At 51.2% G+C, this 26,733-nt stretch overlaps 1 protein-coding gene across 3 annotated transcripts in view; it reads right to left on the minus strand.

Annotated features, from left to right (window-relative positions):
* The window catches only part of TMCO4 (transmembrane and coiled-coil domains 4), an 84,466-nt gene that overhangs the window by 22,123 nt on the left and 35,610 nt on the right, over positions 1-26,733 (minus strand). For 2 of the 3 annotated variants that reach the window (XM_060200890.1, XM_060200889.1), the window contains 6 exons: positions 14,882-14,979; positions 14,492-14,635; positions 13,045-13,164; positions 9,070-9,234; positions 4,712-4,848; positions 2,192-2,276 (listed from right to left, as the gene is read on the minus strand). In XM_060200890.1, coding sequence (XP_060056873.1) covers positions 2,192-2,276; positions 4,712-4,848; positions 9,070-9,234; positions 13,045-13,164; positions 14,492-14,635; positions 14,882-14,979 — 749 coding nt within the window. Of the gene's footprint in view, positions 1-2,191; positions 2,277-2,955; positions 3,113-4,711; positions 4,849-9,069; positions 9,235-13,044; positions 13,165-14,491; positions 14,636-14,881; positions 14,980-26,733 lie in introns of those variants that run through there. The other variant, XR_009552328.1, reaches the window with a different exon arrangement.

The raw sequence follows: 26,733 nt of genomic DNA on the forward strand, positions 1-26,733 counted from the left end.
CCCTTGGCTCATGAGGCAACCATCTCAGGGGATGGGTGTGCCAAGGGCTCACACACACACACAGAAAGAGAGAGAGAGAGAGAGAGAGAGAGAGAGAGACTAAAGCTGGAACCAGAGTCCAGACGGCAGGTAGAGCTGCCCAGAGTCACCAGGTCCATCCTCTACCGTCTGCAGCAGTGACCCAGGACAGTGGCAGGTGGGTTACTGCATTCACAGTGCCAGTCGGCTGTTGCCCTAGCAGCAGCCCCAGAGCTCAGGAGCTCCCTTTGGGGGCTGACTCTGGGGGGGGGGCTTGGCCTGTCCACGGGACTGGTCACTGGACCGCAGGGATGGCTCTCCAGGCTCCGGTGCTGATGCCGGGCATGCTGGCACCCCGTGTGGTCGGCAGCGGTAACTCGACCTCTCCTGGCCTGCTGCAGGAGCCGCACTAGAATCCTGGAAATCGCCGGACACTGAGGCCAGCAGCTGAACTGCTGTTCATTACACCAGGTCTGCCGCATTGCTTGACGTTGTGGTCTGTTTACATAATCACTGTCTTGCCTGAGACCCGCCCTGCCTGCCGCGTGTTGGTTTAATCTCCACTGGTTAGACGGAAGCTTTCTATGTTCTGTTCGCACTCTTTTTTTTGCTCCGCCCCCTCTCCTAGTCATTTCCTTTCCCCTTGCCACTTCCGGTGAAGAGATGCATCAAAGGTGATGCATCTGATTAATAAACGAGGGCATATTGCGTTCCCACTCAGCCATGAGTTCCTGGTCGTCTCTCTCCTGCCCGCGAGGCTAGCCCGGTATCTTGTGTCTGAACAGGGACGGGCACTGAACTTCATCCAACAGCCAGAGAGCAGCCAAGTCGTCAGGACGGGCGGCTGGCTGCAGATGCCCTGACCTGCCACTGCTTCAGCAGACCCCTCTTCTGACTCAGCCAGTCGCTACACTAGGCATGCTCTTGAATTTGAGCAGAACTGGCGGGGATCGCGTGCCTGCACGATCTCACTCCTCTGGGTTGCCTTTTTTGGGGGGCATGTGGGGAGGCACAGAACTCCCCTCTGCCGTGGCCCTTCCCATGTGGTGCTGGGGCTTCAACTGGGCCACGTACACGGCAAGCCAGGCAGCCTACTTAGTGAACCCCTCTCCTGTTCATAAAAGAACCTACATAAGACTGCATTTTCAGGGATCATTTCATTTTTTTTCTAATATTTTTTCCCTTTTGTTGCCCTTGCTGTTTATTGTTGTAGTTATTATTGTTGTTGTTGATGCCATCGTTGTTAGAAAGGACAAAGAGAAATGGAAAAAGGAGGGGAAGACAGAGGGGGGAGAGAAAGACAGACACCTGCAGACCTGCTTCACCACCTATGAAGCGACTCCCCTGCAGGTGGGGAGCCGGGGGCTTGAACCAGGATCCTTATGCCGGTCCTTGTGTTTTGCACCACCTGCGCTTAACCCGCTGCGCTACCGCCCAACTCCCGCCAGTGGTTTTCACACTCGCCAGTCATCACATTGCCCCTCCCTGTGTAAGTCGCAGCACCAGGACCAAAGGCATTATCACAGCACTGACTCAAGGCTCTAACTGGTGTACAGAAAAAATCCTTCCCCAAATGAGTTAATTATTTTGCCCAATTTCAAACTATTTTTTAACTTAAATTTTAAAAAAACTTATTATCTATATTTACTGGATAGAGACAGTCAGAAATAGGGAGGGAGGAGGGTGACAGAGGGGCAGAGAGACAGAGAGATGCTGGCAACACTGCTTCACCACTTGCAAAGCTTTCCCCCTCCCTACTGGTGGGGACTGGGACTTGAACCTGGGTCCCTGTGCACTCAGCCAGGTAGTGACCACCCATTTTTAAATTTTTAACTACTATTTTTAAGAACTGAGAACACATCCACAAGATTTATAACCCTGGTCACCTGTGGGGTGAACTTGCTAATTTTTTCATGCAATTTCACAATTTTGGGCTGGCTCCTCCCTTCTTTCCTTCCTCCCTCCCTCCCTCCCTCCCTCCCTCCCTCCCTCCCTCCCTCCCTCCCTTCCTTTCCTTCCAGAGAGATAGAGGGCGAGACCACAGTGCCAGAGTTTCCTTCCAAGTGGTGCTGGGGACAAAACCTGGCAAGGTATTACCCTAACTGGTAGGCTGTTTCTTTGACCTTGAATGTGGGTCAACAGTTTTCATCTGTGAACACCAGGCCCCACTTACCTTTCTCCTGAGACATCTCTCGCAGACAGAAGTAGATGACCCTGGCTCCTAGGCTGAAGCCGATCAAACTGACAGGTCGCCGGCCCTAGACGAGAAAGGTCACAGGTGTGTGTGTGGGGGGTGGTAGGGGGTGGGCAGATAAAACATTTCTTTTCTTGTCTTTCTTTCTTTCTTTCTTTCTTTCTTTCTTTCTTTCTTTCTTTCTTTCTTTCTTTCTTTCTTTCTTTTTTCTAAAAATGTTTCTAGCAAAACCTCAGCCCTGACAAGAGAAGCCCTCACCCACTTCGGTGCCTGCCTCACAGGGAAGGAATCATGCAGATGTTATTCACAGCCTTGGAGCTCTGATGAGGAGCCTCAGGGCCCTCACTGCTGCAGGAATGCACCGCCCCATGGACTAGGATGGAACTGGCTTATTCTGAGGCCTGTAGGCAGTCTCTGTCCATGTTAGTACTCTTTCATCTCCTCTCTCTCTCTCTCTCTCTCTCTCTCTCGTTGCCACCAGGGTTTTCACTGGGGCACACCAGTGCCCACACCACAAAGCCACTGTTCTTGGTGGCCATTATTTTTTCCTTTTTAATTTAATTATTTTTTTATTTGACAGGACCAAGAGAAAGTGAGAGAAGAGGGGAGAGAGAGAGAGAGACACCTGCAGACCTGCTTCACCACTCAGGAAGTGTCCCCCCCTGCAGATGGGCAGCAGGGGCTTGAACCTAGAACCTTCTGCATGGTGATCTCTGTGCTTAGCCGGATGCGCCACTACCTACCCCAGTTCTCTTTCGTCCATAACCATTATGCGGCCGCCTCCAGAGCTTCCCCAGGAGGGCCCAGCGTGAGGGTCACAAGCGCTCCTGCCCTTGGGCTCATTCATCTGCTTCCTGGCGAGTGACCGAGTGACCGCAGTGAGGTGGAGCCCTCTGGGAGCTGGGGGGGGGGGAGGCACCGTCACCCACGTGATGAGGAAGGTCAGGGTGACGTGGGAGGGACCGCGGCTCTTTCTCTAGTCAGAGGTGAGGCATGGAAGACTGGCTTAGGCTTTAAGAGCAGGCAGAGGTAGATGTCAAGAGGAACTTTGGCTGGAGAGCTTTGTGAGGGGCCCTTTCTTTCCCTTCCTTCCTTCCTTCCTTCCTTCCTTCCTTCCTTCCTTCCTCTCTTTCTTCCTTCCTTCCTTTCTTTCTTTCTTTCTTTCTTTCTTTCTTTCTTTCTTTCTTTCTTTCTTTCTTTCTCTTCCAGAGTTATCACTGGGGCTCGGTGACAGCATTATGAATCCACTGTTCCTGGAGGCCATTTTTCTACTTTACTGGATAGGACAGAGAGGAATTGAGAGAGGAGGGGGAGGGACAGAGGTAGGGAGAAAGATACCTGCAGACCTGCTTTGCCACTTGTGAAACTCTCCCTCTGCAGGTGGGGACCCGGGGGCTCCAAGCTGAATCCTTGAACAGGTTCTTTTTTTTTAACATTTATTTATTCCTATTCTTTGCCCTTGTTGTCTTATTATCATAGTTCTTATTGTTGTTGTTGTTGATGTTGTTGGATAGGACAGAGAGAAATAGAGAGAGGAGGGAGAGACAGAAAAGGGGAGAGAAAGACAGACACCTGCAGACCTGCTTCACCGCCTGTGAAGCGACTCCCCTGCAGGTGGGGAGCCGGGGGCTCAAACCGGGATCCTTAGGCCGGTTCTTGTGCTTTGTGCCACCTGGGGAGGGGCCCTTTCTACAGTGAAGAACATCCTCCGGGGCACTGGGGTCCCCTGTGGCAGGAGAGGGAGGAGTGGAGGTCACCCTCGTGGTGCCAACCTCCCAGCGGTCTGGGAGGTGGTGCAGTAGATAAAGCATTGGACTCTCAAGTGTGAGGTCCTGAGTTCAGTCCCCAGCAGCACATGTACCAGAGTGATGCCTGGTTCTTTCTCTCTATACTCCTTTCTCTCTCATTAATACATAATTTTTAATTTTTTTATTTACTTTATTATTTTTATTATTTTTTTATTGGATAGAGACAGAGAGAACTTGAGGGGAGGGGAAGATAGAGAGGGAGAGAGACAGAGAGACACCTGCAGTCCTGCTTCACCACTTGTGAAGCTTTCTCCTTGCAGGTGGGGACCAGGGGCTCGAACCTGGGTCCTTGTCCACTGTGATGTGTGCGCTCAAGCATGTGCGCCACCAGCTGGCCCCATAAATACAATTATTTTTAAAGGACCTTCCATTAAATGATGTTCCAGTTCTGCAGGAACTCCGTGGCGGGGCTGCCAGTCATAACCCCACTCCGCCCCACCCCCCTCCCTTTGGTGACAGGAGTCCAGCTTTCTCAGGACCACAGCTCTCTAACGTGAGGCCGTCTCACTCAGCACGCCATCCTGAAGGTCCACCCAGGACGAGGCAGAGGAGATGGCTGTGGGGTCCATCCCGGGTCGCGTCTGGACTCGGCCTGCTGTGCCCACAGAGGCCGGCCCTCCCCCAAGCTCCCTGGCCACCCTCGGGCGCCCTGGTCTCTGGAGCTAACACCCACGTGCACACGCCTGTGTACCTGCTGCCGGGAGAGCAGGATGTGGGCCAGGTGTCTGCCGACCGCTGCCGACCGGTGGAGACACACCCCCCAGGGGTTATCGATGACGGTGGCGACGGTGAGGAGGGAGGCCGGCCAGGTCAGTGCAGTCATGATGCCTGCAGGGGGCAGGGAGGGGTGAGCAATGAAGGCAGTGTGTCTACGTGTGTGAGTGTGTCTGTGTCTCTATGAGCGTGTATGTGTGAGTGAGGGTGAGCGTGTGGGAGTCTGTGTGTGTCTGTATGAGTGTGAGGAAGTGTCTCTGTGTGTGTGTATGTGTGTCTCTCTCTGTGTATTTGTGAGTGTGAGAGTGTCTGTGTGTGTCTGAGTATGTGTCTGTGTGTGTGTCTGAGTGTGTGAGTGTGTGTGTATATGTGAGTGTGTGTGTCTGTGTGAATGTCTATGCATGTCTGAGTGTGTGAGTGTGTGTATATGTGAGTGTGTGTGTCTGTGTGTGTGTCTGAGTGTGTGTGAGAGTGTGTGTATATGTGAGTGTGTGTGTCTGTGTGAATGTCTATGCATGTCTGAGTGTGTGAGTGTGTGTATATGTGAGTGTGTGTGTCTGTGTGTGTGTCTGAGTGTGTGTGTGTGAGAGTGTGTGTATATGTGAGTGTGTGTGTCTGTGTGAATGTCTATGCATGTCTGAGTGTGTGTGTGTGAGAGTGTGTGTATATGGGAGTGTGTGTGTCTGTGTGAATGTCTATGTGTGTCTGAGTGTGTGAGTGTGTGTGAGAGTGTGTGTGTCTGTGTGAATGTCTATGTATGTCTGAGTGTGTGTGTGTGTGAGAGTGTGTGTATATGGGAGTGTGTGTGTCTGTGTGAATGTCTATGTGTGTCTGAGTGTGTGAGTGTGTGTGTCTGTGTGAATGTCTATGTATGTCTGAGTGTGTGAGTCTGTGTGTGAGAGTGTGTGTATATGTGAGTGTGTGTGTCTGTGTGAATGTCTGTGTGTGTCTGAGTGTGTGAGTGTGTGTGAGAGTGTGTGTATATGTGAGTGTGTGTGTCTGTGTGAATGTCTATGTGTGTCTGAGTGTGTGAGTGTGTGTGAGAGTGTGTGTATATGTGAGTGTGTCTGTGTGAATGTCTATGTATGTCTGAGTGTGTGTGTCTGTGTCTCTGTGTGTGTCTGAGTGTGTGAGTGTGTGTGTGAGAGTGTATGTGTGAGTGAGTGTGTCTGTGTGAATGTCTATGTATGTCTGAGTGTGTGAGTGTGTGTATATGTGAGTGTGTGTGTCTGTGTGAATGTCTATGTGTGTCTGAGTGTGTGAGTGTGTGTATATGTGAATGTGTGTGTCTGTGTGAATGTCTATGTGTGTCTGAGTGTGTGAGTGTGTGTATATGTGAGTGTGTGTGTCTGTGTGAATGTCTATGTGTGTCTGAGTGTGTGAGTGTGTGTATATGTGAGTGTGTGTATCTGTGTGAATGTCTATGTATGTCTGAGTGTGTGAGTGTGTGTGTATATGTGAGTGTGTGTGTCTGTGTGAATGTCTATGTATGTCTGTGTGTGAGTGTGTGTGAGAGTGTGTGTATATGTGAGTGTGTGTGTCTGTGTGAATGTCTATGTGTGTCTGAGTGTGTGTATATGTGAGTGTCTGTGTCTGTGTGAATGTCTATGTATGTCTGAGTGTGTGTGTGTGAGAGTGTGTGTATATGTGAGTGTGTGTGTCTGTGTGAATGTCTGTATGTCTGAGTGTGTGAGTGTGTGTGAGAGTGTGTGAATATGTGAGTGTGCGTGTCTGTGTGAATGTCTATGTGTGTCTGAGTGTGTGTGTGTGAGAGTGTGTGTATATGTGAGTGTGTGTCTGTGTGTGTCTATGTATGTCTGAGTGTGTGAGTGTGTGTGTGAGTGTGTGTATGTGTGAGTGTGTGTATATGTGAGTGTGTGTGTCTGTGTGAATGTCTATGTATGTCTGTGTGTCTGAGTGTGTGAGTGTGTGTGTGAGAGTGTGTGTATATGGGAGTGTGTGTGTCTGTGTGAATGTCTATGTGTGTCTGAGTGTGTGTGTGAGAGTGTGTGTATATGTGAGTGTGTGTCTGTGTGTGAGTGTCTATGTATGTCTGAGTGTGTGAGTGTGTGTGTATGTGTGAGTGTGTGTGTGTCTGTGTGAATGTCTATGTGTGTCTGAATGTGTGTGTGAGTGTGTGTATATGTGAGTGTGTGTCTGTGTGTGAGTGTCTATGTATGTCTGAGTGTGTGAGTGTGTGTGTGTATGTGTGTGTGTGTCTGTGTGAATGTCTATGTATGCCTGAGTGTGTGTGTATATGTGTGTTTGTGTATATGTGAGTGTGTATCTGTGTGCGAGTGTCTATGTATGTCTGAGTGTGTGTGTGTGTATATGTGTGTTTGTGTATATGTGAGTGTGTGTGTCTGTGTGAATGTCTATGTGTGTCTGAATGTGTGTGTGTGTGTCTGAGTGTGTATATGTGTGTTTGTGTATATGTGAGTGTGTGTCTGTGTGTGAGTGTCTATGTCTGAGTGTGTGTGTGTATATGTGTGTTTGTGTATATGTGAGTGTGTCTGTGTGTGTGTCTATGTATGTCTGAGTGTGTGAGTATGTGTGTATGTGTGAATGTGTGTGTCTGTGTGAACGTCTATGTGTGTCTGAATGTGTGTGTGAGAGTGTGTGTATATGTGAGTGTGTGTCTGTGTGTGAGTGTCTATGTATGTCTGAGTGTGTGAGTGTGTGTATGTGTGAGTGTGTGTATATGTGAGTGTGTGTATGAATGACTATGTATGTCTGAGTGTGTGTGTGTGTGTATATATGAGTGTGTGTCTGTGTGAATGTCTATGTATGCCTGAGTGTGTGTGTGTATATGTGTGTTTGTGTATATTTGAGTGTGTGTCTGTGTGCAAGTGTCTATGTATGTCTGAGTGTGTGTGTATATGTGTGTTTGTGTATATGTGAGTGTGTGTGCGTCTGTGTGAATGTCTATGTGTGTCTGAATGTGTGTGAGAGTATGTGTATATGTGAGTGTGTGTCTGTGTGTGAGTGTCTATGTCTGAGTGTGAGTGTCTATGTCTGAGTGTGTGTGTGTATATGTGTGTTTGTGTATATGTGAGTGTGTGTGCGTCTGTGTGAATGTCTATGTGTGTCTGAATGTGTGTGAGAGTATGTGTATATGTGAGTGTGTGTGTGTGAGTGTCTATGTCTGAGTGTGTGTGTGTATATGTGTGTTTGTGTATATGTGAGTGTGTGTCTGTGTGTGAGTGTCTATGTATGTCTGAGTGTGTGTGAGAGTGTGAGTATGTGTGTGTGTGTCTGTGTGAATGTCTATGTGTGTCTGAATGTGTGAGAGTGTGTGTATATGTGAGTGTGTGTCTGTGTGTGAGTGTCTATGTATGTCTGAGTGTGTGAGTATGTGTATGTGTGAATGTGTGTATATGTGAGTGTGTGTATGAATGACTATGTATGTCTGAGTGTGTGTGTGTGTATATGTGAGTGTGTGTCTGTGTGAATGTCTATGTATGCCTGAGTGTGTGTCTGAGTGTGTGTGTGTATGTGTGTTTGTGTATATGTGAGTGTGTGTGCGTCTGTGTGAATGTCTATGTGTGTCTGAATGTGTGTGAGAGTATGTGTATATGTGAGTGTGTGTGTGTGTCTATGTCTGAGTGTGTGTGTGTATATGTGTGTTTGTGTATATGTGAGTGTGTGTCTGTGTGTGAGTGTCTATGTATGTCTGAGTGTGTGTGAGAGTGTGAGTATGTGTGAGTGTCTTTGTGTGTGAGTGTGTGTGTGTGTTCCTGCACATGTGTTAGGGTCCATCTAGGTGAGTGGCCCCTGAGTGAAGGCGTGTGGTCTCTAACTCAGCCTCTGTGTTTTCCAGGTATGGACAGAGAACCAGATGACAGGAAAGCAGCTGAAGCCAAGGCCTCTCCGGCCCACTGTCTGGATGCCCCTGCCTGAGCCTCCTAAGCCGGCTCCAGCTCCAGCTCCAGCTCCAGCTCCAGCGTCCACTGGACTCCTCACACTTCACCCATCACTGCACAGCCCCTCCCCGGCCCGGCCCCCACTGCCCCTCGGAGCCTCAAGCCCCACGAGTCCCAGGAGGACGAGAGACAGGGGCCAGAGTTGAGGGGCTCTCCCCCACCCCCAGCAGAGCCACCCAGCCAGCTGGCCCACAGAGCCGCCCCAGACTCCTCTGCTAGGGTGAGTGCGCAGGGCTTCAGGTCACGGAGTTTGGGGTGCCTCGCTGTGGCGGCCCCTAGCTGACAGAGCACATGGGAGAGGGGTCAGGCTCCTCACACACAGAACACAGCCCTGGCGCCCTGGAGTCCTGACAGCTGGGCACCTGCCCTGGCACGCTGGGGGCCCGGGCACGCTCAGCCATGGAGGGCTTACCGGACAACACCGTGTACTTCAGGGCCTCCTGGGCCACCATGTTGATGAGGCCGCTGAGGATGGTCTCCAGGGCGTTGCCCAGCTCCATCAGGTAGCTGGTCTCCCAGGCCAGGCAGTACTGCTCGCGGCTGTGGGCCAGGGCAGCCCAGGGTGCGCTGAAGGTGCCTGGGGGGACGCAGGGAGGGGCTCGCAGCTGTCTGACAGAGGGTGTCCCCACCAAGGAGTCACTCACTCAGGGGGACTCTCACCTCTCAACCCTGGGGGACAAAGCTGCCTCCCTCCCCTCTGTCAGAGATGGAACAGAGCAGATGGAACATCTCTTTCCCCAGACAGAGGCAGAGAAACAGAAATACAGGCAGAGGGAGACCACAGCACCGAGGCCTCCTTCCATGCCGCAGGGGCCGGGCTCAGACCTGGCCGGTGCACACGGCAAAGCAGCACACACCATCCCAACTGAGCTGTGTCACAGTTTTTTGGCGGGGGAGGAGGAGGCGGCATTCAGGGTCATCACTGCTGGGCCCTGGGACCTGCACAACAAATCCACCACACCTGGTAGCCATTTTTTTCCTTCTTTTGTTTTGATAACAGAGAGAAATCAAAAAAGGAAGAGGGGAAATAGGAAAAGAAAGAGAAGTCGATACTTACAGCCCCATTACACTGCCTAGGAAGCCTCCTCCCTGTGAGTGGGGACCGGGGGCTTGAACTTGGCTTCTCAGACATGGGAACGTTTGTGCTCTACTAGATGTGCCAGCGCCTAGCTCAGAGATGGAGCATCGGGACTGGCGGCAGGATTGCACTGCATCAGTTTCTAGATATCTGGGTCAAAGCCACGACCCCACCACAAACCTACCTGCTTATCTGTTAAGTGAGCAAATTAGTATTTATGTCTCTTGACAGAAGCACTGTGAGAATAAAGCAGTCAGGGGCCGGGTGGTGGCACACCTGGTTGAGCACACACGTTACAATGCTCCAGGACCTGGGTTCGAACCCCCGTCCCCACCTGCAGGGGGAAAGCTTTGCAAGTGGTGTAGCTATGTTGCAGGTGTCTCTCTAGGTCCCTCTCTCCTCTCAATTTACGGCTGTCTCTATCCAGTAAATAAAGATAACAAATATTAAAATAATTTCAGATAATGTCCTTTTTCTTAGTAAAAAAGGACAGGACTAAGTGAACCTGCCTAGCCCAGGGCTCAGGTTGGAGCCACAAGACGGTCACCCTTCTGACTGTCAGCTTGTTTGAAAAGGGGTTGGGTTGAAGAAGGTTCAACCAAATTTCCAGACACCATCATGGCTGTGGTGGAACCAAGGCTTTTCCTCTGCTGTCAAGGGAACAGGAAATGGTGACTCACTTCCACCCTGAACTTAATCGGCTGGTGACATTTTCTCTTAGTCACCTCCTCTGCCTGAAACACACACTACACCAGGCTACTGCAGAACTCTGAGGAGGATTCCCTTCCTCCCCAGATAAACTCGACTTCTGAACCAGGCCAAACAGGAGCAAAACAAAGAGAAGGGATTTGCTTTCCACCCTCCCGGTGAGAATCATAAATTCCTTGATGGAAACGTGTCAGGCCTCTTCCTCCCCATCTCTGCCTTCCTAAGTTTTCTTTGATTAATTTATTATTGGATAGAGGCAGAGAGAAATTGAGAGGGGAAGATGAGAGAGAAAGGGAGAGAGACAGAGAGACGCCTGAAGCCCTGCTTCACCACTTGTGAAGCTTTCCCCCTGCAGCTGGGGACTAAGGGCTTGAACCTGGGTCCTTGCTCACTGTAATGTGAGGGCTCAACCAGGTGCACCAATCCTTAACCACCACCTGGCCGCACCATCTCCACCTTTCTGTAACAGGGCACAACGAAAGTAAATCAACAGAAGCCAAAAGGTCTCTGAAATACTTCTAGCAAGAGCCTGGGCGTGCTCTCACTTGCTTCTGCTGCATCACTGAGAAGAGAGAGCAGTGACTGCCACCTTTGCAGTGCAGAGACCAGAGAACCCGGAGCGGTGACTGCCACCTTTGCAGTGCAGAGACCAGAGAACCCGGAGTGGTGACTGCCACCCTTGCAGTGCAGAGACCAGAGAACCCAGAGCAGTGACTGCCACCCTTGCAGTGCAGAGACCAGAGAACCCGGAGCAGTGACTGCCACCCTTGCAGTGCAGAGACCAGAGAACCCGGAGCAGTGACTGCCACCCTTGCAGTGCAGAGACCAGAGAACCTGGAGCGGTGACTGCCACCTTTGCAGTGCAAAGACCAGAGAACCCGGAGCAGTGACTGCCACCCTTGCAGTGCAGAGACCAGAGAACCCGGAGCAGTGACTGCCACCCTTGCAGTGCAGAGACCAGAGAACCCGGAGCGGTGACTGCCACCCTTGCAGTGCAGAGACCAGAGAACCCAGAGCAGTGACTGCCACCCTTGCCCCCACAATGAGCGGTTTGCCATTCCAACTCCAGGCACTTGCCAAAGTGAGCCAGGCAGCGAACGGACCGTCGCGTTTGTCTGCACTGCCACCCTGCTGAGAGCCCCCAACACGGGCACAACCAAACCAGAGGAGCAAAAGGGACTCGTGCTTGTGGAAAGCCAGTTAGAAGCCAGGAGACGCCAAGCATCCCTCGCCTAAGCTGCTCTTTGCACAGATGACGCCACGGAGGCCCAGAGCCGCCAAATAACTTTCTTGAGGCCACAGCATCGACATGTGCTTGAAGTCCTCTGCTATCTTTGACCTGAGGCAAGAGAACTCCCAGCACAGCCCACAGGCTACTGTGAATCTGCTCTCCACACTCTGCCACCTCCTGCCCTCTGGCTGGCACCCCTGCCTGCTTCTCTTGGCGCTTGTGTGCCACGGAGCTGGCTCTTGTGCTGTCCTTCTGCATGGCTTCTCTCCTGCTCCTTCACTTGGAAACTCCCCGCCAGTCTTCTAGCTCAATGGCTGCCTCCTCCCAGAATCTTTCCCTCCTTCCCTCCCCAGAAACACTCTGCCTTCCCTACTCTGCACCCGCGAGGTGTATCTACTTCTTCAGTGGGTCAACTCCTTCTTCAGCTCACATGCTCCATGAGCACGAGGAAGATCTGCCCCCACTGACTGTGCTGCTCTTGGCTTCATGGCTGACTCGGGGCACACAGAGCTCTCTATGAACGTATCTGAACACGTGCACCGGGGGATAGGTGTGTGCATGGGTGGGTGGGTAAGTGAGTAGATGACAGAGATGAATAGATAAGTAGATGGAAGGCAGGATAAATATGTGGATAGATGGGCAGATGGATGGGTGGATGGCTGAATGGACAGATGGCTGGCTGGCTGGATGGACGGCTGGATGGACAGATGGTTGGATGGATGGCTGGCAGATGGATGGATGGGCAGATGGATGGATGGTTGAATGGGCAGATGGCTGGCTGGCTGGCTAGACAGATAGGTGGATGGATGGGTGGATGGCTAGATGGCTGGGTGGCTGGATGGGCAGATGGATGGATGGCTGATGGACAGATGGATGGATGGCTGGATGGCTGGACAGATGGATGGGCAGATAGGTGGCTGGCTGGGTAGATGGAGGGGTAGATGGATGGCTGGATGGACAGATGGCTGGATGGACAGATGGCTGGATGGATGGATGGGCAGATGGATGGCTGGCTGGCTAGATGAATGGGTGGATGGCTGGATGGACAGATGGATGGGCGGATGGCTAGTTGGCTGGCTGGATGATGGCTCCATGGATGGATGGCTAGATGGATGGGTGGATGGACAGATGGCTAGATGGATGGATCGGTGGATGAACAGCTGGACAGATAGCTGACTGGGTGAAAGGAAATGAGTGAATCTGAGATAAAGTCACCTCATTTCCCCCCCCCAAACCTCAGTTTCCTTTTCAGCAAAACAGGGCCCATCCCCTAAAGCCATGCAAGGAAGAGTGTGGGTCAGGATGCAGCAGGCCTAGCTCAGCCAACACCCATTCCAGCCCCCCCCCCCCAGTCCAGCCTCAGTCCTTACGGTATCTGCCGGACGCCAGCCAGCCTGTGATGGCGATAGTGACATGCAGCTGCCTGCCCTCCGTCAGTGGCAGAAACATAAACTCTTCAATGGCACCAACACGCTTCATCATCTTGTATCCTAAAGAGCCAAAGCCAGGGGTGGGTGTGACGGGGCACAGAATGCCAGGCACAGTGGCCAGCTACAAGTGAGGCTACGAGGCCTGGGAAGGCCTTCCACCTCAGAGTGACAGTCAGGGCTGGAGCTCAGAGATCTGGCTGCAACCACTGCTCCATCCTCAATGGACATTAGGGTGTGACACAATATTTTTATTTTAACAATATTTTAAAATATCTTTACTTATTGGACAGAGACAGCCAGAAATGGAGAGGAAGGGGGCTAGAGAGAGAGAGAGAGGGAGAGAGAGACACCTACAGACCTGCTTCACCATTCTCAAAGCTTTCCCCCTGCAGGTGGGGACTGGGAGCTTGAACCAGGGCCCATGCAGACTGTAACGTGTGTGTTCAACCAGATGCGCCGCCACCACCCGACCTTTTCTTTTTTTTTTTTTTTTTCCTCCAGAGTTATCGCTGGGGCTTGGTGCCGACACCACAAATCCACTGCTCCTGGCAGCTATTTTTTTCCATTTTATTGGACAGGACACAGAGAAATTGAGAGGGAGGGGGAGATAGGGAGAGAAAGAGAGACACCTGCAGACAAGCTTCACTGCTCATGAAGTGCTCCTCCTGCAGGTGGGGAGTGGGGGTTCGAGCCCAGGTCCTGGAGTGTCGGGCAGCCCCCCCCCCCTCCATCCTCCACTGCTGACACTATGGTCTATTTACATAATCACTATTTTGCCTGATCTGTCTTCTTTCTACCTTGAGACCCGCCCTGCCTGCAGGGCACATTAATCCCGCCAGTTAAAACCCTAGCAAGCATTGCTACAGAAGCTTTCTACCTTCCCACTCTTTCCTTTTCTCCACCCCCTCTCCCAGCCATTTCCTTTTCCGACTGGCCACTTCCAGTTCTAAATCTATAAAGGCGTTGTCTCTGATCAATAAAGGCATTGCATGGTGTTCTCGCTCCACCACGAGTCCCTGGTCTCTCTCCCGCGTCACTGAGTGAGCAGCAGACCAGATTGGTTCCGGTCGAGTACTCTCCGACCCAGAGAGCACGTGCCCGGGAAGAAACGCCCTCAGGCTAGCTGGGCACTGGAGTGTGCTGATTAATGTGTGTGCTTAGCCAGCCCCTGGAAGTCTTTACCTGGTACAGTGTCTCCAACTCAGTCTTCACCCTGGCCCATGCCAAGCTCCTGGTCCAACACTGTGCGAGGTCTGTTCTAAGTTCCGGTACCCAGTGACCCAAGCCAGGCCCCCCTCGACCCCTAGAGCCACCCCTGGTGACCTTCAGTACCGGGGTCCTTCTAGCTCAAAGTTCCTCAGCACCCAGCACTTCTCTCAGGCCTTACCGGTCAGTCCAGCTCCCGCCACTCCAAACAGTGAGGTCATGACTGCTATGCCAGCGGCCGAGCCCAGAGCAGCTGTCCCGGCACTGCCGATGACTGTCGCGGCCCCGGCAGCAACGAGGGGGGCGGCGAGGCCCCCGGTCAAACCTGCAGGGAGAGCAGGTGGGGGGCAAGGTGCGGGAGTGAACGTGTGGCCTGCAGGCTTCTCCCTGAGCCGTTCAGAGCCTTCCGCGGATGCTTCCAGCAATCCTAGTGATCACACTCATTCCTGATGAAGGGCCCGCTGCGGGATGGGGGTCTCTCCGCCGCACATGTGCCTGTCCTCCCCCAACTCGGCCCCAGCCTGCCGCCACCTTCAGCCCTGGCCCGGACCCAAGTGCCAACAGCTCATACCAATCACCGTCCCGCCTCCGACAGTGGCCAGGCCAATCAGGAGATAACGTTTCCATTTCCTGAGCTTCTCTTTCTTCTTCCGGGAGGACTCAGCTGTCCTGGAGGAGCAGAGGTCATCTTCAGGGTCATTGGGGACCCCTGAGAGACTCCCCTCTTTACCCACGCCTAAACCAGGAGCCATGCTGGGAGCTACCATGCAGCGCAAGGCACCAGTCTCCCTGGGCCGGAACACACTCTAGAACCCACCAGGGCAAGGCACCAGTCTCCCTGGGCCGGAAGACACTCTAGAACCCACCAGGGCAAGGCACCAGTCTCCCTGGGCCGGAAGACACTCTAGAACCCAGCGGGGCAAGGCACCGGTTTCCCTGGGCCAGAAGACACTCTAGAACCCAGCGGGGCAAGGCACCGGTCTCCCTGGGCCAGAAGACACTCTAGAACCCAGCGGGGCAAGGCACCGGTCTCCCTGGGCCGGAAGACACTCTAGAACCCAGCGGGGCAAGGCACCGGTCTCCCTGGGCCGGAACACATTCTAGCACCCAGCTGGACAAGTCGGTGTAGGACAAGTGCCACTTACCGTCAGATCCATCCTAACTGGCTTGCAGTTTGAGTAATGAAAAGACAAAAGAATAAATATAATAGCAAAAGCATCACTCACACACACAAATGAACAGGGGCTCAGAACAAGTACTGCCAGAATCACAGACACCATCATCTTCCAGTCTCCAACCCCTATGTCATCTACCCAGCCCCCTACAGGACAAATGACAAGCAGTTTCCTTTGGGGAAAAAAAAACACCTTTTGGAGACAATATTTTAAAGAACAAGTCATTATTAGAAATGTATTAACAATTTGAGCCCACCGTTAAGATTCAGTCTGATTACCAATTTGAAGTCTTAAGTACGTAGATTGAAGGAACATGTACTCAGACTATGGTCTATGCATCAAAAAGTTTGAAACATTCAAACCATTTCCCCCTCTCAAATTAATTAAATAGTCATTTGTGAGACTGTAAGTTAATAGGAGTGTATATTAACACCATCCCACCACCAAAGGACTGTGTCCCACCCCTCCCCCCCCCCCCCCCCAGTGAAGCTGAATATCTACCTTCACCCTCCACCCAGATTTTTACTTTGGTGCCTGACTCCAAACTTAGTCAGATTCTGCTTTGAATTTCCCTTTCTGTTCTTCTTTCTCAACTTCTGTATATCATCCCATAGTCTACTTTGTCTTTCTAACTTAGCTCACTTAACATAACTCCTTTTAGCTCCATCCACAATGGGTCAGAGAAGGTGGGTTCATTGTTCTTAATAGCTGAGTAGCATTCCATTGTGTATATATACCACAGCTTTCTCAGCCACTCATGTTGTTGGGCACCTGGGTTGCTTCCAGGTTTTAGCTATTACGAATTGTGCTGCTATGAACATAGGTGGACACACATCTTTTTGGTTGGGTGTTATGGAGTCCTTGGGGTATATCCCCAGGAGAGGGATTACTGGGTCATGTGGAAGGTCCATGTCTAGCCTTGTGAGAGTTCTCCAGACTGCTCTCCACAGAGGCTGGACCAGTTTGCATTCCCACCAGAAGCGCAGGAGTGTTCCTCTGTCCCCACAGCCTCTCCAGCATTTGTTGCTGCTGTCCTTTTTGATGTATGCCATTCTCACAGGGGTGAGGTGGTATCTCAGTGTTGTCTTTGTTTGCATTTCTCTGACAATCTGGAGCAAATTTTCATGTTTGTTAGCCTTTTGGATCTCTTCTGTAGTAAATATTCTGTTCAGATCCTCTGCCCATTTTTGGATGGGATCATTTGCTTTTTTTTTTTTTTTTTTTTTGCCAAGTTTGGTGAGCTCTTTATAGATTTTAATTAGCGCAGCCTGGAATGTTCCTAGCTGTGACCACAGAATGCAAGCTCAGGGATGCAGAGCTTACACAGGCTCCTGTGCTGAACAGGGCCCCAGATCAAACCGGTGGGGTTTACAGGTAACAATATTTATACACTTTCCCCATATTTGGGAGCTATTCTTCCTTGATCCAGCTTTCTAGTCCTTTTTCCCTTGGAAACAGAGTTGGCAGTCAGCTGAGGTAAAGAACAAACACCTCATCACAGACCCCTGCAAGCGTCAACCCGGCTTTGACCTGGCACGTTATGATTGGGCCCTCCTCAATCGCTATCGAACAGGCCATGGCCGGTGCGCCGCTATGTTCCATCGCTGGGGAGCCAGAGACAACCCGAACTGCCCCTGCGGCTCCAGACAGACTATGATCCACATAGTCAGCAACTGCCACCTCTCCAGATTCAAAGGAGGTCTCGAAACTTGACATCAGGCTCAACCTGACGCTGTGGACTGGCTACGGAAGAAGGGCAAACGCTAGAAGAAGAAGTCCTTTTTCCAACTATGAAACCATCTCTTCAGACATATTAGATGCCAGGCACAGGCAAAAACTAAGTGACAAAAACTAAGTCACGGGCCCTCTGGAATATACCTAAAACAGACCTACCAGCTTTCTCCAAAATGGAGACCCAATCTTCATCTGCAATGTTCTTGCCTTTAGGTTAATGATTAGTCAACAATGTGTTCTGCTTTATATTGTAACTCTTTTTTAGCCACCAGGTTCCAGATGCTAGCATGATGCCAACCTGACTTCCCTGGGCAGACAACCCCACCAATGTGTCCTGGAACCCCACCTCCCCAGAGCCCTGCCCCACTAGGGAAAGAGAGAGGCAAGCTGGGAGTATGGACCCACCTGTCAACAGCCATGTTCAGCGGGGAAGCAATTACAGAAGCCAGACCTCCCACCTTCTGCATCCCACAATGACCCTGGGTCCATGCTCCCAGAGGGACAGAGAATGGAAAAGCTATCAGGGGAGGGGATGGGATACGGAGTTCTGGGGGTGAGCACTGTGTGGAAATGTACCCCTCTTATCCTATAGTCTTTTCAGTATTTCCATTTTATAAAAAAATAAAACATTTCAAAGGCAACTAGAGAAATGTCTGCACTGGAGAGACTGGCCTCGGGGTCAGAACTGAAATATCGGTTACTGAAATGCAAGTCTTCTTCTGCTGCCTCTTGAACTGAACTTGAAGAACAGACGCTGAGTGACAGAAGCCAGAAGGAGGAATACTGAGGCTTTCCTCAGGTGGGAGTCAGAGGGCAGCAGGGAGGAGCTCACACTAGCTGTGACCTGCAGTTCCAGAGGGAAGAGGCAGGCGGCCTGGAGGCACTGGGGCCTCAACAGGGTGGCAGAGGGTGCCGGCGGTGGCTGCAGGGCGCAGACTTGTCACGGGAAGGAGAAGAGACTGTACGTACAGTGGGGTGATCTCACTCAGAGACAGAAGCTGAGAAACACGAGCAGGAAGGAAGACGCGCAGTGCAGTGCCTGGTCGAGGACTCTGGGGTGGGGGAAGGCCTCAGGTCCCGGGACAGGATGGCAGAGGAGGGCCTGGTGGGGGCTGAACCGTCATGTGGAAAACTGGGAAATGTCACGCATGTCCAGACTACTGTATTTTACTGTTTGACTGTAAACCAATAGCCCCCCATAGAGAAATTTTTTAAAAAGAGATATCTTTAAAAGTTCAAAAACTAGTTAAAGGGGGACACAGAATGAGTTGGGGTTGGGTGAAATTTCCTTCTTTTCTTTTCTTTCCCCAGAGGGGTGAACCACTGGCATCTGGTGGGAATGGGGTTTGAACCTGAAGCTCTGTCTGCCCCAGAGCCCATGTGCAGAGCCACTACACCAGGTCAGCACTCTGCGGGTGAATTTTCTTTACAGGCTACAGGGTGGCAGAAAAGGAGACAGACAGACAGACAGAAGGAAAGACTGCTGCCACACTGCTCCACCGCCCGCGAAGCTCCCCTGCCCTGCAGCTGGGCGGCAAAGGCTTGAAGCCAGGCCTTCAGACACGGTGATGCGTGAGCTCCACGGGCACCATGGCTGCCCCCAGGCCCCAGGAGGTCAGCGGTGAGTACTCAGGGGCCACCACCCAGCGGCTTTCCAGTGAGACACTGCGGGCCCTGGGAGCAGGACGGGAGACTGAGGGCAGGTGGCTCGGTGAGGTCACTGGCAGCACGGACTCTGAGCTCAGCTGGAATCTGGGCAACTCAGTGCAGAGTGACGGCAGCAGAGGACGGTGAGGGCAAAGGGAGACGGTTAATATTTACAGAGACGGCCCTGCTGCCTTGCTGCCCTGCCCTGGGGCTTAGCTCCCTGTCAGGAGCAGCTTTCTGAGTGTTTCTGTGGCACAAACAAGTGTGTCTGCGGCTGATGGTGGTGCAGGGGACTGAACCTGGGACTGCAGAGCCTCAGGCATGAGTCTCTGTGCATAACCATTATGCTAACTACATCCCCCCCACCCCCCGCCCAGATGGGGTAGAGTGGTGACCTGGGCCCTGCCTCCTTCACAGCCTCGCTCTTACCTGCCACTTGAACCCTCCAGAAATACTGAACCACCTGTAGGCAGAGAGCCTGTGCCTCAGGGCCGGTGTTCCAGCTGGCCTTGACTACTTTACTCATCTTTCTGAAGTCACCTCCTCCAGGAAGCCAGGAAGCCTACCTGAGCTCCAAGGCTCCCTAAATTCCTTCTGGGCACCACTGGGCTCTGTTTCAGAGCCTGGACTTTGGGGGACACTTATTTTCAAAGAGGGGGGCTTTGGGCCTACTACACTAGCATCCTGGGGGTGAAGGCGGGTTCACGGTCAGACGCACAGCTTCCTGAGAAGCTCTGGCTGTGAGGATGGAAACATTCCTATGATGACCCCTCCCCAGGAGTCTGCTGTCCATCAGCTTAGACAGTCTTAGGTCAGTGAGGGGTCTAGACCTTTCAGGACTTCTTCCTTCTTCTGTAAAAGTTTTTTAATTGGGGGGTGGTGGCAGTGGCAGTGGCGGTAGCACAGTGGGTTAAGCACACATGGCACAAAACGCAAGGATCGGCATAAAGATCTCAGTTTGAGCCCTCGGCTCCCCACCTGCAGGGGAGTCGCTTCATAGGTGGTGAAGCAGGTCTGCAGGTGTCTGTCTTACTCTCTCCCTCTCTGTCTTCCCCTCCTCTCTCCATTTCTCTCTGTTTTATCCAACAACATCATCAATAACAACAACAATTCAACAACAATAAAAAACAAGAACAACAAAAGGGAAAATGAATAAATAAATAAATAAATAAACAAAAAAAATAAGGCCAGGCCAGGCCAGGGGTAGATAGCATAATGGTTCTGCAAAGAGACTCTCATGCCTGAGGCTCCAAAGTCCCAGGTTCAGTCCCCCATATAAGCCAGAGCTGAGTAGTGCTCTGGCTAAAAAAAAAATATATATATATATATAATATTATTTTACTTTAATATATTGTTTATATACAACATATATATTCATTCATTTTTATTATATATAATGTATTGCATAGCACATAATATAGACTATAGACATATATTTATATAGAGAGAATAAGGCCAAACTCTGGGGCTGATACCCTTGACTATTCTTAGCACCCTCTACTTCCAGACAGTTCCTGGCAACAACACCTGTGCATCTATGATTCCAAACATGTCACTGTTTGCTGAGCCTGTAGAGGAGAGAGCACATGGTCTAAGCAGAATAAAGTCACCAACGAGTATCCAGTTCTTGAAGATGTTTTTCTAAGTATGCGAATGCCCTAAGAGATGCATAGTAGACTCCAGTTTCCAGATGCTACTTTGTCTTGTTACCTGAATAGTTGAATCTGCTCAAGGCAGAAAGAGTGTCACGTTTTCCCAGAGCTGTTCAGCCAAGAAGCCTCTCGTGTTCACCTGAACTGCCTGCTGGTCTCGCTCGGCATCGAGTGGCCTTAGTGACCATCTCGTACCTGGAATGAGCGTAGCCCCCTGAGCAGCGCGAGTGACCATGATGCTCTGCTTGGGCAGCTACTCATCTGCCTGGACGGACGTGCACCTCAAGCCCGAGGAGCGCTGCTCACTCTGTCACGTCCTCACTGCCTGCCGTCTGGAAACGAGGGCTCAGAGCTGATCTGACTACCACCGACTCTGCCCCCGGCGAGATGCCACAGCTGTGCCAGACCTCACTGGCCACCTGCAAGTCCGGGGGTGTTGGCAGTGACTTGAGTCAGTGTTCCATGGGGGCTCACCAGAGGGAGGCCAGACCCAGTCTCAGATGGGGGTCAGCAACCAGGCTGCCCACGGACCCCCCAGGCAACATCTCGCCTGCTGCCATCTTACTGCCCACGAAGAATACTTCCTACCCGTGGCAACCTCACCACCACCCTCCTCTTTTTACTTTCCTTTTCCTGTTGATGGGGAGGGAGGATGTAAGTTTAAGAGGTCTAGAGATACTTTCCTAATAAGAGCTAGATAAGTCCCAGAAAAAACATTGTCTTTGTGTGTGTGTGGGGCACTGGTCCCCCTTTTTCTGCTTCAAAACTTTGTGACTGATAATGAGATTTCATTATTTTTAAAATAAGAACGTAATCTCGCAATAACTCCTGACTGCTTGTTTAATAATGTAGTGAGTACTCTTGGTAGGATACTCAAAAGAGAAGATAAAGAAGCAGTGAAAAGTGAACATCAAGCTTTTTTCTCTTGAGTAGCTACCAAGCCTGCCCTCCCCTGAGCCAATACCTTTCACAGCCTTTCATATTTTCAGAGTAATATAATGATTTTACAAGGTTCCTTCCTTCCTTCCTTCCTTCCTTCCTTCCTTCCTTCCTTCCTTGCTTCCTTTCTTTTCACTAGTGATTTAATAATAATTAACAAGATTGTAAGATCACAGGGGTACACTTCCGCACAGTTCCCACCACCAGAGTTACGTGTCCCATCCCCTCCATTGGAAGCTTCCCTGTTCTTTACCCCTCGAGGAGTGTGGGCCCGAATCCCGCATGGGGAGCACAAGTGCACCATTCACCTGTGACCGTGGTGGCAGGGACTGAGCCTGCTTGGGACCTGTGGGGAGCCACATGTGCCCTCCAGGTTGCTACTGGCATGACCACAGCGTCTTTGTTCACAGACGGCCTTGCTTAAAAGTTAAGTTCCTGCTTCTTTACACCTCAGAGTCTTTGTTCACAGACAAGATAAGTTTCTGTCTCCCAATTCCACTTCCCCATGAATCACCCAGGACCTTCCAGATAACAGCTGATCACCATGACAACACACCACTTCAATCAACAGTCCTCAGCTGCTAACTCCCCCCTTACCCCGGCCTTAAAAGCAGCATCTTTGGTGCTAATAAACAGACTTGATCAGAATCTTGACTTGTCTCATTTCTCTCGTGTGTCTTGTCCTCTGTCCTCTCCCTCTTGTCCTTGTCCTCACTCCCTCTCCTAGGTTAACCCACGTTGAAGGTCCCGTGGGATGGGACAAGGACCTGCTCACACCAGTCTTGTGCACCATCACTATCTCCCAGCCTCCACTTTTAATACACATGAAAGCAAACTGTTCACAAAAAAAAAAAAAAAAAGACTGAGCATATGTTCACACGTATCCATAAACTAGGGCAAAAAATATACCTGAAAGCAAAAGTACACAATAGTCTGCAGTGAGTACCCCCCAACACTTCATCTGCACTATTCCAGCCTATAGGTCCATAATTGTTCAACAATTTGTTTGGCTTTGTATGTTAAGTCTCTTTTCAGCCACCAGGTTCTGGATGCCAGCAGGATGCTGACCAGACTTCCCTGGACAGACGACCCCACCAATGTGTCCTGGAGCTCTGCTTCCCCAGAGCCCTGCCCCACTAGGGAAAGAGAGAGACAGGCTGGGAGTATGGATCCACCTGTCAACGCCCATGTTCAGCGGGGAAGCAATTACAGAAGCCAGACCTTCCACCTTCTGCATCCCACAATGACCCTGGGTCCATACTCCCAGAGAGATAAAGAATGGGAAAGCTATCAGGGGAGGGGATGGGATACGGAGTTCTGGTGGTGGGAACTGTGTGGAGTTGTATCCCTCCTATCCTATGGTTTTGTTAATGTCTTCTTTTTAAAATAAATTTTTTAAAAAAGGAAAACATTATCTTTTTAAGGACCATCTTTCTTCATAACTGGGATCTTCAGCTGGTCTGAGGAATGCTAAATTGTGTTTGGTGGTTGAGTCAGATGTCACTACTGCGCAGTGTGCAAGGTGGCAGCTCTCAGGCCCTTAGGGGATTGCTCAGAATACAAACTAGGTGTCCTCTAGTGGGCACTCAGGAGAGGCTGATGTGCTGACGGTGTGAGCGGGATCAGCCTCCCGCAGGGTGTCCGCTAACCGTTACTGACACCTACTAAGGTGCCCGCATGGCCCAAAGCTTCTGACAGTCTCAGTTCGCTGACCCTCTCAGCAAAAATCGACGATGGAGCAGCTACTGGGTCCCACGTGAAACACCGGGGAGAAACACTTGGGGAAGTAACATCACCTGAAAAGTGCGGGGAGGTTGACCGGCTTCGGGCCTCAGTTGGGACCTGAGAACAGAAAGTTGGAACATCATACCCCGCAGCCAAGGATCAGCCTAGGGTGCCGAGTGATAAGCTCACCTTGCAGAAACACAAAACCACAGAGTTAAAAGAAACCGGCGTAGCATTTGATCCTCTGCTCACGTAGGTGAGAAAAGTCATGTTGGTGCTCAGAGAGGGACAGTGACCTGCACAGAGCCACTCAGAGACGTAGTGGGAGATCACATGGAGACCCTGGGTGGCGGCTATGTTTCCTGTGGATGCCAGACCCTTGCAGAACCCACACATGGAAACTGCGAGGTCTCCAAAGTCCCTAAAATTGAATCAGATCTTATGCACACAGAGTATTTTCTGAGGACAGGCCTGTACATAGTAATAGGAGAGTGAGAAAACTACAGCAAGTAACAATGCATGTTAATGTCCTAGCCCTGTTCTCAACTCTGACGCCACCTTCCCAGACACCAGTCCACCTGCACGTTTGCTGTTGGGTTCAGGCAAAATTTACTAAAGTCATGGGCCCGTTGGACTAGACCTTAAATAGACCTCCTAGCTTCTTCCCACACGAAGACCACTAATTTCATCTGCTCTATCCCTACCTTTGGGTTCCTGCTCATTAAACAGTTTGTTCTGCTTTATATCTTACTGCCTTCCAGCCACCAAGTTGCAGATGCTACCATGATACCATCATGACCTCCCTGGGCAGACGCCCTCACTCATGTGTCCTGGAGCCTCCCCTCCCCAGAGCCCTGCCCCACTAGGGACAGACAGACACAGGCTGGGGGTGTGGGTCCACCTGCCAACACCCATGTCCAGCGGAGAAGCAATGACAGAAGCCACCTTCTGCTCCCCATAAAGAATTTGGGTCCCACCTTCTGCTCCCCATAAAGAATTTGGGTCCCTGCTCCCAGAGGGATAAAGAATAAGGCAGTTTCCCACGGAGGGGATGGGACAGGGACTCTGGTGGCGGGAACTGTGTGGAATTGTGCCCCTGTGATCTTACAGTCTTGTCTTCTTCTTCTTCTAGCGTTTGCCCTTCTTCCGTAGCTAGTCAACAGCATCAGGTTGAGCCTGATGTCAAGTTTCGAGACCTCCTTTGAATCTGGAGAGGTGGCAGTCGTTGACTATGTGGGTCATAGTCTGTCTGGAGCCGCAGGGGCAGTTCGGGTCGTCTCTGGCTCCCCAGCGATGGAACATAGCGGCGCACCGGCCTGTTCAATAGCGATTGAGGAGGCCCCAATCATAACGTGCTAGGTCAAAGCCGGGTTGACACTTGCAGGGGTCTGTGATGAGGTGTTTGTTCTTTACTGTTCTTTATAGTCTTGTCAATCATTGTTAAATCACTAATGAAAAGTTAAAAAATAATACGTCTCAATGAGCTGCTGCAAGTTATTCTGCTCAAAGAACATTATCTAGACAAAATAATCCGAGTCCCACAGAACTCCATGAGGAGAGCTCTAGGATAGTCTTGTTAGACAAAATAATCTGAGTCCCGGGAGTCGGGCGGTAGCGCAGAGGGTTAAGCGCACATGGCGCAAAGCACAATGACCAGTAGAAGGATTTCGGTTTGAGCCCCCGGCTCCCCACCTGCAGGGGAATCGCTTCACAGGCGGTGAAGCAGGTCTGCAGGTGTCTGTCTTTCTCTCCCCCCTCTCTGTCTTCCCTCCTCTCTCCATTTCTGTCTGTCCTATCGAACAACAACAACAATAATAACTACAACAATAAAAAACAACAAGGGCAACAAAAGGGAATAAATAATTTAAAAAAAGTCTTTAAAAAAATAATCTGAGTCCCACAGAGCTCTCCAAGGACAGTTTTGTCTTGCTGGTGAGGAAACTGAGGCCCAGAGAAGCCAGGTGACCTGCCCGCAATCACACGGCTGTTAAGGAGCAAAGTTCACCCTGACAGTTCTGTTGGCCTGGCTCCTGACCGGGCAGCATACAGACCCTCTGGGCGGCATGTTTCTTCTAGAGAGTAAGATCTCAAGTAACAGCTGAGAGTGTCCTTTATGTCAAGGCAGAGTAAGATACGAGACCTGTCCTGAGACTCCAGGAGTCTGGGTGGCCTTCCTGATGACAGGGGCTGGCTCAGGCCCAGGTGTCTCTTTGCTGACTCAGGCCTGGGAGCCAGAACCAGGTCTGATTTCAGGTGATTTCACAGGTGGCTTCCTCCTTCCTCCCTGTCCCCACAAGCCCCGGCAGGAGGGCAGCTCCAGTTCTGAATGTGGCTTCAGAGTGAAGTTCCCTGGGCTGCAGTGGTGCAGCCTGGCTGCTCAGTAAAAGCCTTCATGGGAGGGGTGCCGGGGGGGGGGGGGGCACATTGAAGGCAGGGCCCTGAGCCTGGTGCAAGGGTCCTACAGACACGGTGTGACGGAGGCCGACCTGGGACTCTGCGGCTGGATTGTGTAAGGTGTCGGGAGAGGAGCTGAGCTCTGGCCCAGCTGCCGGGATACCTCCCCTCTGCACACTGCTGGCCACACGGATGGGTGCAGGGCCAGGTGCGGGGGGGGAAGGCCTCGAAAGGACCGAGCACTCGCTCCGGGCCAGTCCGAGCCGAGCAGTTTATGACAGCATCAGAATCGTTCCTCACAATCACCCGAGGAGGACGCCAGCCTCCTCAGTTTACAGAAAAGACTACTGTGACTTCAGGGGCCGGGCAGAGGCGCACCTGGTTAAGTGCACATGTTACAGCGCACAAGGACTCGGTTCAAGCCGCCGGTCCCCACCTGTAGGAGGAAAGCTTCACAAATAGTGAAGCAGGGCTGCAGGTGTCTCTCTGTCTCTCTCTTTCTTTCCCTCTCTATATTCCTTCCCTCTCAATTTCTGTCTTATCACATACAATAAAGTTTTTTTTTTTTTAAAAAAAGAATTCTTTGGGGCCGGGTGGTAGCACACCTGGTTGAGCGCACATGTTACAATGTGCAAGACCCGTGTTTGAGACCCCCGGTCCCCATCTGCGAGGGAAAGCTTCCCAAATGGTAAAGCTGTAAGTTGTCTCTCTCTCTCTCTCTCCCTCTCTATTACCCCCTTCCCTCTCAATTTCTGGCTGTGTCTGTCCAATAAATAAATAAAGATAATTAAAAAAAATCTTTGGGGAGTCGGGCGGTGGCACAGCAGGTTAAGCGCACGTGACACAAAGCGCAAGGACCGGCGTAAGGATCCCAGTTTGAGCCCCCGGCTCCCCACCTGCAGGGGAGTTGCTTCACAGGCGGTGAAGCAGGTCTGCAGGTGTCTGTCTTTCTCTCCCCCTCTCTGTCTCTCCCTCCTCTCTCCATGTCTCTCTGTCCTATCCAACAACGACGACATCAATAACAACAACAATGTTAACACAACAAGAGCAACAAAAGGGAAAATAAATAAATAAATATAAAAAAATTAAGATCTAAAAAAAAAATTCTTTGAAGTCAGAGTCCTCGAACAAGGTGTTGCAAGGACCCGAGGTGGGGC

This window comes from Erinaceus europaeus, chromosome 11 (genome assembly GCF_950295315.1).
Source record: "Erinaceus europaeus chromosome 11, mEriEur2.1, whole genome shotgun sequence".
Taxonomy (NCBI): Eukaryota; Metazoa; Chordata; class Mammalia; order Eulipotyphla; family Erinaceidae; genus Erinaceus; species Erinaceus europaeus.